General features: G+C 44.0%; 1 protein-coding gene across 1 annotated transcript in view; it reads right to left on the bottom strand.

Moving 5' to 3' along the window:
• Window positions 1-21,434, bottom strand: part of LOC140740942 (hydrocephalus-inducing protein-like) — a 421,292-nt gene that overhangs the window by 209,668 nt on the left and 190,190 nt on the right. The window contains exon 8 of the mRNA XM_073070583.1: window positions 20,507-20,708. Within this exon, the coding sequence (XP_072926684.1) occupies window positions 20,507-20,708 (202 nt within the window). The remainder of the gene's footprint in view (window positions 1-20,506; window positions 20,709-21,434) is intronic.

Raw genomic sequence — 21,434 nt, 5'->3', positions numbered from 1 at the left:
TGAGAACTTCAGTCTGCAGGCCAATAATGCCATTTCCCTCTCTGCAATTCTCCAGATCTGATGAAGGGTTCTTGATTCAAATATTGATTTTCTCCTCCACTGATTCTTCCTGACCTGCTGAGTACTTCCAGAATTCCTGTGTCTTAGGAAACAAGACCGAGATCTAACACCACCAAGCAGAAAGATTAAAGATAAAAAATCAGCTGTATTTGTCACATGTACATTGAAACATCAAAACCCACAAATGCTGCCATAATGTTGGGACCAACATAGCTTTCCAACAACTTACTAACCCATATGTCTTTGGAATGTGGGGGGAAATCAGAGCACCCAGAGGAAAGACACATTGTCATGGGAGAAATGTACAAACTCCAGTTGTTGGAAGTTGGAACCGCTATCGCTGACACCATACAGCATTGCACTAGCCACTACACTACATAGCTTCTGACCATTTAAAGACATGTTTTACTATCTGCAGTTGACCAGCTGTACAAAAGTAAATTGTGTAAATGACCTACAGTCATTAATTACAACTCCATCCATACCCATACCAAATCTTTATACGTACCTTGGCACAAATTTCATGGAATTTCTGAGGAAAAATACCTTTAGAGACAAGGGTTTTCCAAATCAGCAATGATAAAGAATAATGATCTCATATACATCTGACCGGGTGCATGACATCCTGGTAAGAGAGGGAAAGCAACCAGAAGTCGTGATACATGTTGGGACCAACGACATAGGCAGGAAGAGGGATGAGGTCCTGAAGTGTGAGTTTCGGGAACTAGGCAGAAGGACGAAGGACAGGACCTCAAGGATGGCGTTCTCAAGATTGCTGCCAGTACTACGTGATAGTGATGGTAAGAATTGGAGGAGATGGCAGTTGAATGCGTAACTGAGGAGTTGGTGCAAGGGGCAGGGTTTTAGATTTTTGGATCATTGGGATCTCTTCTGGGGAAGGTGGAACCTGTACAGATTGGATGGGCTGCACTTGAACTCAAGGGGGAGCAATTTCCTTGCTGGTAGGTTTGCTAGCATGGTTCGAGAGGGTTTAAACTAATTTACAAGGGGGATGGGACCCAGAGCTATAGAGCAGTGAAAGAAGTGCATGGAGTAAAGCCAGATCTAACATATAGAGAGGCTTTGAGGAAAGAGAAGTAGAATAAAGGGTGTAAGGGTAGTAAGGTAGAAGGGCTAAACTGCGTGTACTTCAATGCAAGAAGCATCAGGAAACAAAGGTGATGAACTGAGAGCTTGGATACATACATGGAATTATGATGTAGTGGCCATTAAAGAGACTTGGCTGCACCAGGGCAGGAATGGATTCTCAATATTCCTGGATTTCAGTGCTTTAAAAGGGATAGAAAGGGGGGAAAGGGGAGGGGGTAGAAAGGGGAGGAGGGGTGGCGTTGCTGGTCAGGGATACTATTACAGCTACAGAAAGGGTGGGTAATGTAGCAGGATCCTCTATTGAGTCAGTATGGGTGGAAGTCCGGAACAGGAAGGGTGCAGTTACGTTATTGGGGGTATTCTATAGACCCCCTGGTAGCAGCAGATACTGAGGAGCAGATTGGGAGGCAGATTTTGGAAAGGTCCAAAAATAACAGGGTTGTTATCATGGGTGACTTTAACTTCCCTAATATTGATTGGCACCTGATTAGTTCCAAGGGTTTAGATGGGGCAGAGTTTGTTAAGTGTGTCCAGGACCGATTCCTGTCACAGTATGTTGACAGGTCGATTGGGGGAATGCCATACCAGATCTAGTATTAGGTAACGAACCGGGTCAGGTCACAGATCTCACAGTGGGTGAGCATCTGGGGGACAGTGAGCACCACTCCCTGACCTTTAGCATTATCATGGAAAAGGATAGAATCAGAGAGGACAGGAAAATTGTTAATTGGGGAAGGGCAAATTATGAGGCTATAAGGCTAGAACTTACGGGTGTGAATTGGGATGATGATTTTGCAGGGAAATGTACTATGGACATGTGGTCGATATTTAAGGATCTCTTGCAGGATGTTAGGGATAAATTTGTCCAGGTGAGGAAGATAAAGAATGGTAGGGTGAAGGAACCATGGGTGACAAGTGAGGTGGAAAATCTAGTCAGTTAGAAGAAGGCAGCATACACAAGGTTTAGGAAGCAAGGATCAGATGGGTCTATTGAGGAATATAGGGTAGCAAGAAAGGAGCTTAAAAAGGGGCTGAGAAGAGCAAGAAGGGGGCATGAGAAGGCCTTGGTGAGTAGGGTAAAGGAAAACCCCAAGGCATTCTTCAATTATGTGAAGAACAAAAGGATGATAGGAGTGAAGGTAGGACCGTTTAGAGATAAAGGTGGGAAGATGTGCCTGGAGGCTGTGGAAGTGAGTGAGGTCCTCAATGAATACTTCTCTTCAGTATTCACCAAAGAGAGGTAACTTGATGACGGTGACGACAATATGAGTGAGGTTGATGTTCTGGAACATGTTGATATTAAGGGAGAGGAGGTGTTGGAGTTGTCAAAATACATTAGGACGGATAAGTCCCCAGGGCCTGACGGAATATTCCTCAGACTGCTCCACGAGGCAAGGGAAGAGATTACTGAGCCTCTGGCTAGGATCTTTATATCCTCGTTATTCATGGGAATGGCACCGGAGGATTGGGGAGAGGTGAATGTTGTCCCCTTGTTCAAAAAAGGTAGTAGGGATAGTCCGGGTAATTATAGACCAGTGAGCTTTACGTCTGTGGTGGGAAAGCTGCTGGAAAAGATTCTTAGAGATTGGATCTATGGGTATTTAGAAAATCATGGTCTGATCAGGGACAGTCAGCATGGCTTTGTGAAGGGCAGATCGTGTCTAACAAGCCTGATAGAGTTCTTTGAGGAAGTGACCAGGCATATAGATGAGGGTAGTGCAGTGGATGTGATCTACATGGATTTTAGTAAGGCATTTGACAAGGTTCCACACGGTAGGCTTATCCAGAAAGTCAGAAGGCATGGGATCCAGGGAAGTTTGGCCAGGTGGATTCAGAATTGGCTTGCCTGCAGAAGGCAGAGGGTCGTGGTGGAGGGAGTACATTCGGATTGGAGGGCTGTGACTAGTGGTGTCCCACAAGGATCCGTTCCGGGACCTCTACTTTTCGTGATTTTTATTAATGACCTGGATGTGGGGGTAGAAGAGTGGGTTGGCAAGTTTGCAGATGATGCAAAGGTTTGTGGTGTTGTAGATAGTGTAGAGGATTGTCGAAGATTGCAGCGAGACATAGACAGGTTGCAGAAGTGGGCTGAGAAGTGGCAGAAGGAGTTCAACCCGAAGAAGTGTGAGGTGGTACACTTTGGACGGACAAACTCCAAGGCAGAGTACAAAGTAAATGGCAGGATACTTGGTAGTGTGGAAGAGCAGAGAGATCCAGGGGTACATGTCCACAGATCCCTGAAAGTTGCCTCACAGGTAGATAGGGTATTTAAGAAAGCTTATGGGGTGTTAGCTTTCATAAGTCGAGGGATAGAGTTTAAGAGACGCGATGTAATGATGCAGCTCTATAAAACTCTAGTTAGGCCACACTTGGGTTACTGTGTCCAGTTCTGGTTGCCTCAGTATAGGAAGGATGTGTAAGCATTGGAAAGGGTACAGAGGAGATTTACCAGGATGCTGCCTGGTTTAGAGAGTATGGATTATGATCAGAGATTAAGGGAGCGAGGGCTTTACACTTTGGAGAGAAGGAGGATGAGAGGAGACATGATAGAGGTGTACAAGATATCAAGAGACTGCCAGACACCCATCACAATTACACCCTTACTCAGAGACCGGCAGCTACACACCATTCAATACACCCATACCCAGAGACAGACAAGCACAGATCCACAAATACACCCATACCCAGAGACAGACAAGCACAGATCCACAAATACACCCATACCCAGAGACAGACAAGCACAGATCCACAAATACACCCATACCCAGAGACAGACAAGCACACATCCACAAATACACCCATACCCAGAGACAGACAAGCACACATCCACAAATACACCCATACCCAGAGACAGACAAGCACAGATCCACAAATACACCCATACCCAGAGACAGACGAGCACACATCCACAAATACACCCATACCCAGAGACAGACAAGCACAGATCCACAAATACACCCATACCCAGAGACAGACAAGCACACATCCACAAATACACCCATACCCAGAGACAGACAAGCACACATCCACAAATACACCCATACCCAGAGACAGGCAAGCACAGATCCACAAATACACCCATACTCAGAGACAGGCAAGCACAGACCCACAAATACACCCATACTCCGAGACAGGCAATCACAGATCCACAAATACACCCATACCCAGAGACAGACAATCATAGATCCACAAATACACCCATACCCAGAGACAGACAAGCACACATCCACAAATACACCCATACCCAGAGACAGACAAGCACACATCCACAAATACACCCATACTCAGAGACAGACAAGCACAGATCCACAAATACACCCATACTCAGAGACAGACAAGCACACATCCACAAATACACCCATACCCTGAGACAGACAATCACACATCCACAAATACACCCATACCCAGAGACAGACAAGCACAGATCCACAAATACACCCATACTCAGAGACAGACAAGCACACATCCACAAATACACCCATACCCTGAGACAGACAATCACACATCCACAAATACACCCATACCCAGAGACAGACAATCACACATCCACAAATACACCCATACCCAGAGACAGACAATCACACATCCACAAATACACCCATACCCAGAGACAGACAATCACACATCCACAAATACACCCATACCCTGAGACAGACAATCACACATCCACATATACACCCATACCCAGAGACAGACAATCACACATCCACAAATACACCCATACCCAGAGACAGACAATCACACATCCACAAATACACCCATACCCAGAGACAGACAAGCACACATCCACAAATACACCCATACTCAGAGACAGACAAGCACAGATCCACAAATACACCCATACTCAGAGACAGACAAGCACACATCCACAAATACACCCATACCCTGAGACAGACAATCACACATCCACAAATACACCCATACCCAGAGACAGACAATCACACATCCACAAATACACCCATACCCAGAGACAGACGGGTATTTAGCCACAAGTACACCTATACTCAGAGACAGGTAGGCACACTTCTCCGATGAAAGGACAAGAAGTTGGCAGTGGAGAAAGATAAGAACATTTTTGATGAGAAATAACAAGATGCTCCTCATGTAATCACAAGTATCAGATAATGTACTTATAATGTGAAGACAGTAGAGGCACAGAAGGAGACAGCTGACAGTAGTGACTTGCAGCCAAGCAGGAGACAAGGGATTTCCAGTGTGCCAGCTCACCAGATGGAGAGCGCAAACTTTAGTAATGACCAACAAGACACAAATAACGCAGATGATAGGAAAGCATATGTGGGGAGGGTGGAAGATATGCCAGAGGTGGTGAGGAGAATGACCGATTTAATCTCCAACCTCATGGGGAGCTATGTGTTCATCATTTCCAATCTCACACAAATAAATTAGTTTTGCTTAGTAAATATTAAATTTTATATTATAGTATATTGGACTTAATATTTCACAGAGAAATCCACAGAAAATAGACTTAAAATGTTGAAAAAAGCATAAAGAGGAGGAAATAAGGCACGAATAGGGAGTAAATAATACAGCAGGAAACTGAAAAGCAGCATTTTTTGAAATATTATTATGTTAGAATGCAGGAAAGAAAGGAATTTCATAAATCATTGAGCAAAGATACATAGTGCGTATAAAAAGTATTCACGACACATTGGAAGTTTTCATGTTTTATTGTTTTACAGCAATGAATCACAATGGATTTAATTTGGCTTTTTTGACACCAATCAACAGAACGCTTCTGTGTCATCTGAAAACAGATGTCTACAAAGTGATGTAAATTAATTAAAAATATAAAACACAAAATAATTGATTGCATAAATATTCACCCCCTTCAATTCAGTATTTTGTAGATACACCTTTGGCAGCACTTAAAGCCTTAAATCTATGTGGATTAGTGTCTAACAGCTTTGCACATCTGGACACTGCAATTTTGCCCTATTCTTAGACCATAAGACCATGACATAGGAGCAGAATTAGGCCATTCAGCCCATCATGTCTGCTCCACCACTCCATCATGCTGATCCCGGATCCCACTTAACCCTATACACCTGTCTTCTCTCCATATCCTTTCATGCCCAAACCGATCAGGAAACGGTCAACTTCCGCCTTAAGTATACCCACAGATTTGGCCTCCACCGCAGTCTGTGGCAGAACATTCCACAGATTCACTACAGTCTGGCTAAAAAAAATCCTCCTTACCTCTGTTCTAAAAGGTCACCCCTCAATTCAGAGGCTGTGCCATCTAATTTTGGAAACCCGCCATCAGAAGCATCCTCTCCACATACACCCTATCTAGTCCTTCTAACATTCGGTGGGTTTCAATGAGAGCCCTACACATTCTTCTAAATTCCAGTGAGTACAGGCCCAAAGCTGCCAAACTCTCATCATATGTTAATCCCTTAATTCCCGGAATCATCCTTTTGAACCTCCTCTGGACACTCTCCAACGACAACATCCTTTTCGAGATATGGGGCCTAAACTCCAAGTGCAGCCTCACTAGTGTCTTCTAAAGCCTCAGCATTATTTCCTTGCTTTTATATTCTATTACCTTGAAATTAATGCCAACATTGCATTTGGTCTTTTTTTTTACCGAAGACTCAACCTGTAAATTAACCTTCTGGAAGTCTTGCACAAGGACTCCTAAGCCCCTCTGCACCTCTGATGTTTGAAACTTCTCCCCATTTAGGTAAGAGTCCGCGCTACTAAATGCTTTTACCAAAATGCATTATCATGTATTTCCCTATTCCATCTGCCACTTTCTTGCCCATTCTTCCAATTTGTCTAAGTACCGATACAATTGCATTGCATCCTCAGCATTACCTACCCCTCCACATATCATCGTATCCTCCGCAAACTTTACTACAAAGTCATCAATTCCATTATCCAAATCATTGACAAACAATGTGAAAAGTAGTGGCACCAATACTGACCTCTGAGGAACACCACTCGTCATTGGCAGCTAACCAGAAAACGCCCCTTTTATTCCCACTCACTGCCTCCTGCCTGTCAAATGCCTTCTGAAAATCCAAGTAAATGACATCTGCTGCCTCTCCTTTGTCCACCCTGCTTGTTACTTATAATATATAACCATATAACAATCACAGCACGAAAACAGGCCATCTCGGCCCTCCTAGTCCGTGCTGAACTCTTAATCTCACCTAGTCCCACCTACCCGCACTCAGCCCATAACCCTCCACTCCTTTCCTGTCCATATACCTATCTAATTTTACCTTAAATGACACAACTGAACTGGCCTCTACTACTTCTACAGGAAGCTCATTCCACACAGCTATCACTCTCTGAGTAAAGAAATACCCCCTCGTGTTTCCCTTAAACTTTTGCCCCCTAACTCTCAAATCATGTCCTCTCGTTTGAATCTCTCCTACTCTCAATGGAAACAGCCTATTCACGTCAACTCTATCTATCCCTCTCAAAATTTTAAATACCTCGATCAAATCCCCCCTCAACCTTCTACGCTCCAATGAATAGAGACCTAATTTGTTCAACCTTTCTCTGTAACTTAAGTGCTGTAACCCAGGTAACATCCTAGTAAATCGTCTCTGTACTCTCTCTAATTTATTGATATCTTTCCTATAATTCGATGACCAGAACTGTACACAATATTCCAAATTTGGCCTTACCAATGCCTTGTACAATTTTAACATTACATCCCAACTTCTGTACTCAATGCTCTGATTTATAAAGGCCAGCGTTCCAAAAGCCTTCTTCACCACCCTATCTACATGAGACTCCACCTTCAGGGAACTATGCACTGTTATTCCTAGATCTCTCTGTTCCACTGCATTCCTCAATGCCCTACCATTTACCCTGTATGTTCTATTTGGATTATTCCTGCCAAAATGTAGAACCTCACACTTCTCAGCATTAAACTCCATCTGCCAACGTTCAGCCCATTCTTCTAACCGGCATAAATCTCCCTGCAAGCTTTGAAAACCCACCTCATTATCCACAACACCTCCTACCTTAGTATCATCGGCATACTTACTAACCCAATTTACCACCCCATCATCCAGATCATTTATGTATATTACAAACAACACTGGGCCCAAAACAGATCCCAAAGGCACCCCGCTAGTCACCAGCCTCCATCCCGATAAACAATTATCCACCACTACTCTCTGGCATCTCCCATCTAGCCACTGTTGAATCCATTTTATTACTCCAGCATTAATAACTAACGACTGAACCTTCTTAACTAACCTTCCATGTGGAACTTTGTCAAAGGCCTTGCTGAAGTCCATATAGACTACATCCACTGCCTTACCCTCATCAACATTCCTCGTAACTTCTTCAAAAAATTCAATAAGGTTTGTCAAACATGACCTTCCATGCACAAATCCATGCTGGCTACTCCTAATCAGATCCTGTCTATCCAGATAATTATAAATACTATCTCTAAGAATACTTTCCATTAATTTACCCACCACTGATGTCAAACTGACAGGTCTATAATTGCCAGGCTTACTTCTAGAACCCTTTTTTAACAATGGAACCACATGAGCAATACGCCAATCCTCCAGCACAATCCCCGTTTCTAATGACAGCTGAAAGATCTCCATCAGAGCTCCTGCTATCTCTACACAAACTTCCCTCAAGGTCCTGGGGAATATCCTGTCAGGACCCGGAGATTTATCCACTTTTAAATTTCTTAAAAGTGCCAGTACTTCCACCTCTTTAATTGTCATAGGTTCCATAACTTCCTTACTTGTTTCCCACACCTTACACAATTCAATATCCTTCTCCTTAGAGAATACCGAAGAGAAGAAATCGTTCAAAATCTCTCCCATCTCCCTCGGCTCCACACATAGCTGACTACCCTGATTCTCTAAGGGACCAATTTTATCCCTCACTATCCTCTTGCTTTTAATATAACTGTAGAAACCTTTCGGATTTACTTCCACCTTATTTGCCAAACCAAACTGGTATCTTCTTTTAGCTTTTCTAATCTCTTTCTTAAGATTCCTTTTACATTCTTTATATTCCTCGAGCAATTCCTTTACTCCATGCTGCCTATATCTATTGTAGACATCCCTCTTTTTCCAAACCAAGTTTCTAATATCCCTTGAAAACCATGGCGCTTTCAAACCTTTAACCTTTCCTTTCAACCTAACAGGAACATAAAGATTCTGTACCCTCATAATTTCACCCTTAAATGACCTCCATTTCTCTATTACATCCTTCCCATAAAACAACTTGACCCAATCCACTCTCTCTAAATCCCTTCGCATCTCCTCAAAGTTAGCCTTTCTCCAATCAAAAATCTCAACTCTAGGTCCAGTCCTGTCCTTCTTCATAATTATATTGAAGTTAATACTATTGTGATCACTGGAGCCGAAGTGCTCCCCAACACATACATCTGTCAGCTGACCTATCGCATTCCCTAACAGGAGATCCAACACTGCCCCATCTCTAGTCATTCCTCAAACAATTCTAACAGATTTGTCAGGCAAGATTTCCTTTGACAGAAACCATGCTGACTTAGACTTATTTTATCATTCATCAACAAGTACCTCAAATTCTCATCCTTAATAATAGACTCCAACATTTTCCCAACCACTGAGGTTAGGCTAACTGGCCTATTATTTTCTTCCTTTTGTCTTCCTCCCTTCCTAAACCGTGGAGGGACATTTGCAAACTTCAAGTCCTTTAGGACCACAGCAGAATCAAGATATTCTTGAAAGATCATGACCAATGCATCCATTATCTCTTCAGCAACCTCTCTCAGACTCTAGGATGGAGTCCATCTGGCCCAAGTGACTTAACGACCTTAAGACCTTTGAGTTTGCCTGGCACTTTTTCCTTTGTAATAGCAATGGCACTCACTCCTGCTCCCTGACACTCATGGACTTCTGGCACAATGTTAGTGTCTTCCACAGTGAAGACAGCTGCAAAGTATCCATTAAGTACGCATGTCATTTCATTTTCCAGTAGTCCAATATCAACTCTCACCTTCCTTTACTCCTTATAAAACTGAAAAAAACTTTTGGTATCCTCTTTTATATTATTGGCTAGTTTGCCTTCATATTACATCTTTTCCCATGTTATAGCTTTTTATTTGCCTTCTGTTGGATTTTTAAAGCTTCCCAATCATCCAACTCACTTTTGCTACCTTATATGACCTTTCCTTGGCTTTTATGCAGTCCTTAATCTAGCTTGCCTAACTTGGCCATATGAGAACAACTTCTTCTGTGGGACATATCTATCCTGCTCCTTGTGAGCTATTCCCAGAAACTTCAGTCATCTCTGCTCTGCCGTCAAACCTGTCAGTATCCTCCTCCAATCCACCTGGGCACTTTTATGCCTCGGTAATTCCCTTTATTCCATTGTAATACTGATGTACGTGACTTATGCTTCTCCCTGTCAAGTTGCAGTATGAATTCAATCATATTGTCTTCTTTACAAACCTGCTCAAGCGCTGTCATTTTGTTTAGGGATCATGAGTAAACAGCCCTTTTCAAGTCTAGCCACAAATTCTCAGTTGGATTGAAATCTGGACTACTGGTTCTGACGAAGGGTCCCGACCCGAAATGTCGACTGTACTTCTTTCTATAGATGCTGCCTGGCCTGCTGCGTTCCACCAGCATTTTGTGTGTGTTGCTTAAGGCTCCTGAGCCTTTTGTCAGGACTATGATCAGCATCATGGGCACATGCTAAGGATATCTAGAATTTAGGAAGTGCAGTGCACATATGGAATCTTGATGCTGCAACACAAGATTTAATAAAGCTTTAAAGCCTGGATCAGAGGCATATTGGCCAACCGTGGGCAAATAGGTGTAACTCAGGTATGCAACTTAGTGGGCTTGGATGACCTGGACTAAAGGATCTGTTTCAATGCTGTATTGCTCTGTGACTCTATGACTATGTGTAGCCTCCCATTTTAATCTGCACTACTCAGGAAATCCATGTGGATGCAGTGTCTTGCTAAAGGCAAGTATCAGGATTTAACCACTGCAAAGTTTCTTCCAGGGATGCCTACCCTGAAGAGGTTTAAATCTTCTCTTCAATGGGAGTTCAGTGAAACCCTCTCTCAGTGTTCCTCCTCTATGATCTCTTCAGCCATCTGATGCCTTGGCCAGACCCACTATGACAGTCATGTATCATTGTGCCACATGGCTTCCAGATCCATTTTCAGGTCTCTCAGTTTGGACATACTGAGGATCCCGGGTACTCACAGCTTCTCCCTCTGAAATCTATGTTCTGTCCTTTTCACATTGTGGAGATACCTAGTGGCCCTATCTCAGTCTCTGCCACAGATCCAGGCCTCTCTCTCCTCTGCCTGTTGTGGACTTCTCCATCAGTTTATCCTCCACCAGATTCATGCAATCAACCACCAGTTCTTCACCTTCTTTGCATCCAGCAAGGATCAGAAGATCATCCATCTTCAACCACAGAACTTGCTATCTTCAACTCTGATGGCCCTGGACACCCCAAGACTGTGATCCCTGCTGCCTCCTGATTGGGTCTTGATTCTACTGGATGCCCCCAGATTACAGATCATGTCGACTCCATCCCTCGTCCCGATGACTCTAGGCACATCTGAACTTGTGACACCACTACCATCAACACTGATTCCAACAGTTCTGAATGGATGCAGAACCCAGATTCCACTGTCATCAATGCCGGTTCCAATGACCCTGGATGCTTTCAGACTGCTAACTGTGTGGCCTTTAGCTCCAGGTCCAGCCTAGATTTTAACTGCCAGCATCCTCAGGCCGAGACTTTGCGTGTTACCGCTGGATCCCCAGCCTCCCTTTCCCCCACCATCTCTTTGCAACCCTGTGTCTCTCAGGCCCATCAGCTCTTAGGTCCTTGGAGCTGCCACCTTTCTCTCATCACACCTTTCCTAAACACCCCAACCCTCCTCTCTCATCAATTCTCCTCCCCGCTCTGATCCCAGCTCTAATCCTTGCTGTGTCTTCACAATTCCCTCTGACCTTCCCCACTCTGAGGCAAAACATTTTGTCTTTGGTTAGGGCCTCACCTTTGTCCCCCTTCACCTGCACCTCAGTGAGTTCCACACCAGCCACAACATCGAGCTCTTCTTCTGCCACCTCCATATCTGAGCCCACCTCTTTAGCAAGGATTCCACACCCCACATCGATGACCCCTTCTCCTCTTCTCGGACACCCCACTCTGGTTCACTGCCTGCTCTGGATCTTTTCATCTCAAATTACTGACGAGACATCAACCATCTCAACTTCAGCACTCCCCTCTCTTCCTCCATCCTCACCCCATCTGAATCCACTGCCCTCCACTCTCCCCACATCAATCGCAACCTTCTCATCAAGCCGCTAACAGGGTGCTATTGTCATGTGGCACGCTGACCTCTACCATGCTGAGGCCAGGCAGCAACTCTCAGACCTAGCCCTTGAAGAGGACCCCACTCCGAATCACCAGAAAACTGTCTCCGACACCATCACTGACTTCATCCACTGGCACCAAACTCATAATTCCCTTACCCTGCACTGCTCACTTCTACTTCCTACTGAAGATCCACAAGTTGGACTGTCTGGGTAGGCCTATCATCTCTGCTTGCTCCTGCCCCACTGAACTCCTGTTCTCATATCTCAAATTCATTCGATCCCTCTTGGTTCAGTCCCTTCCCACCTACATCCTCAACACTCCTTATGCCCTCGATCTCCTCAGTAACTTTCAATTTCCTGGTCCTGACTGCCTCATCTTCACCATGGATATTCAGATCCTATACACTTCTAACCCCATCAAGAGGGCCTCAAAGCTCTCTGCTTCTTTCTTGGCAAAAGAACCAACCAATCCCCCTCCTCCATCTGGAAGAACAAGTCCTCTCACCCTGAACAATACTTCCTTCTGCTCCTCCCACTTTCTCCAGACTCAAGGGGTAGCCATGAGCACCCGAGTGAGCCCCAGCTCTGTCCGCCTCTTCGCTATGTAGAACAGTCCATGTTCATGGCCTTCCCCAGTAATATGCCCCAACTCTTCCTCCACTACATTGATGATTGCATAGGTGCTGCCTCTTGCATCCATGCTGAGCTCATCAATTTTATCAACTTTGCCTCTAACTTCCACTCTGCACTTAAGTTCACTTGATCCATCTCTGACACCTCCCTCCCTTTCCTCCATCTCTCTGACAAACTGTCAACTGGCATCTTTTACAAACCAGATTCCCACGATTATCTTCTCTATACCTCTTCCCACACTATGCCTTATAAAAATGCTATTCCCTTTTCTCAGTTTCTTTGCCTCTACCACATCTGTTCCCAACAACTCTGAAGCCTTCAACCTGATGGCATGAATATCGATTTCTCTTTCCAGTAAATAAATTTCAAACAACACCCCACCCCATTCCCCACTCTAACCTTTTACCTCTTCTGACCTGCCTATTCCCTATGGGCCGACTCTCCCTTCCCTTTCTCCTATCTGATACTTCTCCTTGAGCTGTTGACCTTTCCCACCTACCTGGCTTCACCTATCACCTTCCAGCTAACCCCATTCCCTTTTAATGCAGGCATCTTCCCCTTTCCTTCTCAGTCCTGAAGAAGGGTCTTATCCTCAAGTGTCAACTACAGGTGGTCCCTGAGTTACAAACGTTTGACTTACAAACTTTTCTTCGGCAGTTTAATGGGGGCACAACTGCGCAACCGCATGTAAGTCGGACCATGAGGCAACAGGAGTATTTAAAGAGAACAGTTTGTGGAAGTCGGTCATTTTCTTCAGCGGTTTAATGGGGGCACGACTGCGCAAGCACATGTAAGTCAGACTGTGAGGCAACCGGAGTATTTAAAGAGAACAGTAGACGGAGCGGGCGACGGAGTAGAGGGGGACAGAGTAGGAAGGCTGTGCCTCGAGAGGCTTCGGCGAGCAGAGGCTGAGGACGAGCTTCACTCCAAGTGAGGTAAGGCCGGATAAGTTCCGGGTAAGGAGAATGTTTCAAAAGTTGAGACAACATATTGGGTAGGTCATGTCAGCTGAGATCAGCCCTGTGGTTTGTTCATCCTGCAGCATGTGGGAAATCGGGGATACTTCCTGTGTTCCTGACGATGATGTGTGCAGGAAGTGTGTCCAGCTGCAGCTTCTGGCAGACCGCATTGAGCGTCTGGAGCTGCGATTGGATTCATACTGGAGCATCCGCGATGCTGAGAAAGTCGTGAATAGCACGTTCAGTGAGTTGGCCACACCGCAGGTAAAGGCTACACAGGCAGAAAGGGAAGGGGTGGCCACTAGACAGTGTAGCAGTAGGCAGGTAGTGCAGGAGTCCCCTGAGGTCATCTCCCTCCTAAACAGATATACTGTTTTGGATACTGTTGGGGGAGATGCCTCATCAGGGGAAGGCAGCAGCAGCCCAGTTCATGGCACCATGGGCGGCTCTGCGGCACAGGAGGGAAGGAAAAGGAGTGGGAGAGCTATAGTGATAGGGGATTCGTAGTAAGGGGAATAGATAGGCATTTCTGCGGCCACAAACAAGACTCCAGAATGGAATGTTGCTTCCCTGGTGCAAGGGTCAAGGATGTCTCTGAGCGGCTGCAGCGTCCTTCTTACCTCAGAAGGACATTCTGGAATGGGAGGGTGAACAGCCAGTGGTCGTGGTGCACATAGGTACCAACGATACAGGTAAAAACCAGGATGAGGTCCTACAAGGTGAATTTAAGGAGTTAGGAGATAAACTAAAAAGTAGGACCACTAAGGTAATAATCTCTGGATTACTACCAGTGCCACGTGCTAGTCAGAGTAGAAATAGGAGGATATTTCAGATGAATACGTGGCTTGAAAAATGGTGCAAGGGGGAGGGATTCAAATTTCTGGGGCATTGGAACCAGTTCTGGGGGAGGTGGGACCAGTATAAACAGGATGGTCTGCACCTGGGCTGGACTGGAACCAATGTCCTAGGGGGAGCGTTTGCTACTGCTGTTCAGGAGGCTTTAAACTAATGTGGCAGGGGGATGGGAACAAGTGCAGAGAGACAGAGGGGTGTAAAATGAACGTAGAAGCAAAAAGCAGCAAGGTGAAAAGTAAAAGTGGCAGGCAGACAAATCCAGGGCAAAAAGCAAAAAGAGCCACTTTTCAACATAACTGTATAAGGGCTAAGAGTGTTGTAAAAACAAGCCTGAAGGCTTTGTGTGTCAATGCGAGGAGCATTCATAACAAGGTTGATGAACTGAATGTGCAGATAGTTATTAATGAATATGATATAGTTGGGATCACAGAGACATGGCTCCAGGGTGACCAAGGATGGGAGCTCAACATCCAGGGATATTCAATATTCAGGAGGGATAGACAGGAAAGAAAAGGAGGTGGGGTAGCGTTGCTGGTTAGAGAGAAGATTAATGCAATAGAAAGGAAGGACATTAGCCTGGAGGATGTGGAATTGATATAGATAGAGCTGCATAACACTAAGGGGCAGAAAATGCTGGTGGGAGTTGTGTACAGGCCACCTAACAGTAGTAGTCAGGTTGGGGATGGCATTAAACAAGAAATTAGAAATGCGTACAATAAAGGAACAGTAGTTATAATGGGTGACTTCAATCTACATATAGATTGGGTGAACCAAATTGGTAAGGGTGCTGAGGAAGAAGATTTCTTGGAATGTATGCAGGGTGGTTTTCTGAACCAACATGTCGAGGAACCAACTAGAGAGCAGGCCATTCTCGACTGGGTATTGAGCAATGAGGAAGGGTTAGTTAACAATCTTGTCATGCAAGGCCCCTTGGGTAAGAGTGACCATAATATGGTGGAATTCTTCATTAAGATGGAGAGTGACATAGTTAAATTCAGAAACAAGAAGGTATGAGACGTGAATTAGCTAAGATAGACTGGCAAATGATACTTAAAGGGTTGACGGTGGATATGCAATGGCAAGCATTTAAAGATCGCATGGATGAACTACAACAATTGTTCATCCCAGTTTGGCAAAAGAATAAACCAGGGAAGGTAGTACACCCGTGGCTGACAAGGGAAATTAGGGATAGTATCAAGTCCAAAGAAGAAACATACAAATTAGCCAGAAAAAGCAGCACTCTTGAGGACTGGGAGAAATTCAGAGACCAGCAGAGGAGGACAAAGGGCTTAATTAGGAAAGGAAAAAAAGATTATGAGAGAAAGCTGGCAGGGAACATAAAAACTGACTGTAAAAGCTTTTATAGATACGTGAAAAGAAAAAGATTGGTCAAGACAAATGTAGGTCCTTTACAGTCAGAAACAGGTGAATTGATCATAGGGAACATAGACATGGCAGACCAATTGAATAACTACTTTGGTTCTGTCTTCACTAAGGAGGACATAAATAATCTTCCGGAAATAGTAAGGGACCGAGGGTCTAGTGAGATGGAGGAACTGAGTGAAATACATGTTAGTAGGGAAGTGGTGTTAGGTAAATTGAAGGGATTAAAGGCAGATAAATCCCCAGGGCCAGATGGTCTGCATCCCAGAGTGCTTAAGGAAGTAGCCCAAGAAATAGTGGATGCATTAGTGATAATTTTTCAAAACTCCTTAGATTCTGGATTAGTTCCTGAGGATTGGAGGGTGGCGAATGTAACCCCACTTTTTAAAAAAGGAGGGTGAGAGAAACCGGGGAATTATAGACCGGTTAGTCTGACATCGGTGGTGGGGAAAATGCTAGAGTCGGTTATCAAAGATGTGATAACAGCACATTTGGAAAGAGGTGAAATCATCGGACAAAGTCAGCATGGATTTGTGAAAGGAAAATCATGTCTGACGAATCTTATAGAATTTTTTGAAGATGTAACTAGTAGAGTGGATAGGGGAGAGCCTGTGAATGTGGTATATTTGGATTTTCAAAAGGCTTTTGACAAGGTCCCACATAGGAGATTAGTGTGCAAACTTAAAGCACATGGTATTGTGGGTATTGACGTGGATACAGAATTGGTTGACAGACAGGAAGCAAAGAGTGGGAGTAAACGGGACCTTTTCAGAATGGCAGGCAGTGACTAGTGGGGTACTGCAAGGCTCAGTGCTGGGACCCCAGTTGTTTACAATATATATTAATGATTTAGACGAGGGAATTAAATGCAGCATCTCCAAGTTTGCGGATGACACGAAGCTGGGCGGCAGTGTTAGCTGTGAGGAGGATGCTAAGAGGATGCAGGCTTACTTGGATAGGTTAGGTGAGTGGGTAAATTCATGGCAGATGCAATTTAATATGGATAAATGTGAGATTATCCACTTTGGTTGCAAGAACAGGAAAACAGATTATTATCTGAACGGTGGCCGATTAGGAAAAGGGGAGGTGCAAGGAGACCTGGGTGTCATTGTACACCAGTCATTGGAAGTGGGCATGCAGGTACAGCAGGCGGTGAAAAAGTCAAATGGTATGTTGGCATTCATAGCAAAAGGATTCGAGTACAGGAGCAGGGGGGTTCTACTGCAGTTGTACAAGGCCTTGGTGAGACCACACCTAGAGTATTGTGTGCAGTTTTGGTCCCCTAATCTGAGGAAAGACATTCTTGCCATAGAGGGAGTACAGAGAAGGTTCTCCAGATTGATTGCTGGGATGGCAGGACTTCCATATGAAGAAAGACTGGATCGACTAGGCTTATACTCATTGGAATTTAGAAGATTGAGGGGGGATCTTATTGAAACTTATAAAATTCTAAAGGGATTGGACAGGCTAGATGCAGGAAGATTGTTTCCGATGTTGGGGAAGTCCAGAATGAGGGGTCACAGTTTAAGGATAAAGGGGAAGCCTTTTAGGACCAAGATGAGGAAAAACTTCTTCACACAGAGAGTGGTGAATCTGTGGAATTCTCTGCCACAGGAAACAGATGAGGCCGATTCATTGGCTATATTTAAGAGGAAGTTAGATATGGCCCTTGTGGCTAAAGGGATCAGGGGGTATGGAGAGAATGCAGGTACAGGGTTTTGAGTTGGATGATCAGCCATGATCATACTGAATGGTGGTGCAGGCTCGAAGGGCCGAATGGCCTACACCTGCACCTATTTTCTATGTTTCTATTAAACAACTCGTGCTTACGAACCGAGGAAGGAGAACGCCATCCGCCATTTTACATTGGATCGCAATGCCTTCCACCATTTTAAGTCGTTGTTGTTGACACTGTGTTGAGTGTGCAACTTTGTATTTGGCTTAAATCTTTCTTAGCAAGATTCACCCTGAGCCCTCCCCTCCCACCTTTTCTGATCGGCTGGTGGTGCAGTGAGATCAGCGCCAGGCTCGAGAATGGAGGTTTCCGAGTTCAATCCAGTGACAGACAGCTCCCGAGCGCAAATCCAACTTAAAGGCGAACTCAGGAACGGAACCCATTTGTAACGCGTAGACTGCCTGTATTTATTCATGTCCATAGATGCTGCTTGTCCTGCACAGCTCCTCCAGCATTTTGTGTGTGTTGCACAGGATTTAATTTTTCGGTCAACCCCTCAATCTTCTTATTTGCTACATGCTTTTAACTACATCTCAATGATCGCAGTAATTTGATTTTGTTGGCCCTTCTAAATCTACTTAAAGTGACCTTGTTCCTAAACTCCTTGTGCTTGCCTCATTTGGGCAGCATGGGTACTTCTCTAATACTCTTAGATTTGGAGAATTAAAAAAGATTTGGAAAGCAGATAAAACAAGCAGATTTAACTATTTAATGAATGTTATTCATCTGACCTTAATCATACCCCCAGCTATAATGCATCGTCACAGTTCAGGCGTTCTTTCTTAAGATAGCAAAAGACTGTTTTGATGACGGTTTCATTGGAATGGTGAGTTTATGTGAACGAAAACATTGGAATGGCTGAATACCATAGCAATATTGCAAGATATAGGGTAAAGCTGAGGGAGCAAAATATCAAAGCAAACAATGCTAATTGCATATTGAGAAAACACCACCGAGGAATTTAATAAAATCTCTAAGGGGAGATTGTGGGAGAAAATGAGATGTTTAGCCTTGCAGAATACCTTCATGAGAAATAAAGTTTTATCATATTTGACCCCGATCTTAGACATGGCAAGATACGGATTTGCTTACATACTATAAGCACTCAGGTAGGTAATTATTTGTTTACAGGCCAATGATCATTATGAACACAACTGAGAGAGGGCAGTTGAATACACTGAAAAGAAGTGGATGGGCACAAGGAAGAATGTTGAAGCATTCTAAAACTTCCAACAGCAGTAATCTCTTATGTTTATAAAACAACTCAAGGAGCAACAGTCATAATGCTGTTTTTATGGGTCATTGTTTAGGAAAAGCCTCCACACACCCTAAACCGATTACCAAAGTAGACATTTACTTTGCTCTGTGCTTCAGCGGTGACCCAGAGCAGCAGCTGCGCAGGTTGACTCTGTGGTTAAGAAGGCGTACAGTGTATTGGCCTTCATCAATTGTGGAATTGAATTTAGGAGCCGAGAGGTAATGTTGCAGCTATATAGGACCCTGGTCAGACCCCACTTGGAGTACTGTGCTCAGTTCTGGTTGCTTCACTACAGGAAGGATGTGGAAGCCATAGAAAGGGTGCAGAGGAGATTTACAAGGATGTTGCCTGGATTGGGGAGCACACCTTATGAGAATAGGTTGAGTGAACTTGGCCTTTTCTCCTTGGAGCGAAGGAAGATGAGAGGTGACCTGATAGAGCTGTACAAGATGATGAGAGGCATTGATCATGAGGATAGTCAGAGGCTTTTTCCCAGGGCTGAAATGGTTGCCACAAGAGGACACAGGTTTAAGGTGCTGGGGAGAAGGTACAGAGGAGATGTCAGGGGTAAGTTTTTTACTCAGAGAGTGGTGAGTGTGTGGAATGGGCTGCCAGTGACGGTGGTGAAGGCGGATACGATAGGGTCTTTTAAGAGGCTTTTAGATAGGTACGTGGAGCTTAGTAAGATAGAGGGATATTGGTAAGCCTAGTCATTTCTAAGGTAATGACATGTTCGGCACAACTTTGTGGGCCGAAGGGCCTGTATTGTGCTGCAGATTTTCTATGTTTTTAACCATCCAAGTATGCTTCACCATTCAAAACAAGGCATGGTACACCCCAGTTGTGCCCAGTTTTCACATCTCCAGCAATGGCAGTATCAGCAGAGACAGAAGGCCAGGCCAGGATAAGAGATTAAACTCTTTAAAATGGATCAGTGATGTACAACAGCAACATTATTTCAAACTTCACTTAATAGTAATAGCACTCTCTTTTTATTTAATCTGCAATTCATCCCACGTTCTCCCGTCATTGCATTTTCAACCCTTTGCATTTGAAATATCATTGATAAAAATGCTGTTTCTGTCACTACTTGATGTGATATATATCTTATTCATTTTCTATTTTTATTTCAGCTTCTCAGCATCTTTTCCTTTTGAAGTATTTGATTTACCTAAGTTTCTGCTGCTGTTCCTCCTCTGGGGTTGCAAAAGCTTTCCACTGGAAGTGTACTATTATGTTGCTTCTGTTACAAATGGATACCACTCTCTGGTTGGCCAATGTTATGTAGGTCTTCTCGATCATTACTGAGCTTTTGTCTAGTCTTACATTTACATCCTCTGCAGCTCCATATAAATTGACAAAGATGTCCTCTCCTGAAATGGAACATAATGAAAATTTAAAGTGATTTTTTTTTTTAAAAAACAGACACACTTTCACTTTATTTCACTGTGTTTTGCATTAACAAGATAGGACATGCTGCTCAGGAACTTCATGGTGCAGTAATTGGATTTTTTAAATTGAAAACACGAACTGCACTTCATTGGAGACACTAGAGACCTCAGATTCTTGAAGTTTCAGCAACACACAATCTGTTGGAGAAACTGAGTGGGTTGAGGAGCATCTGCAGCGGAGTAAGGAACTTTGATATTTCAAGTCAAAACCTTACACCAAGACCTGCATCAGAGATCCTCCAGCAGATTGTTTGTGATTACACTTCATTATTTGTAAAGTGCCTTTGCATTTTCTTCATCATGCAAATTGCAAAATCCAATTTATTTTATGACAGTAGTTTAAAGAATCCAACCTTATGTCCCCGTTGTGAGAGGTGGAAATGGGTAAGACTGGCCAATAGGGTACTGGTGAAACTGTATAGGACAATCCCCTGTGTAATGGATGCAATGGATTGTAGAAGCATTGATGAACTCCAACCATACTATCTACTTCAAAGGATGATGTAGACAGGATATCGTCCATGACCTCTGCTCCACTGGGAGCTGAGGACCCAAGAAAGTAATAAAGAGAATAGGATAACAGCTTGGAAGTACATTTGTGCTGGTTCTCTGGTGCATTTACAACCTCTCACTGCTACGGGCAGAAGT

The sequence above is a fragment of the Hemitrygon akajei genome, chromosome 17 (assembly GCF_048418815.1).
Source record: "Hemitrygon akajei chromosome 17, sHemAka1.3, whole genome shotgun sequence".
NCBI classification, from domain to species: domain Eukaryota; kingdom Metazoa; phylum Chordata; class Chondrichthyes; order Myliobatiformes; family Dasyatidae; genus Hemitrygon; species Hemitrygon akajei.
This window is presented reverse-complemented; position numbering and strand designations above follow the sequence as displayed.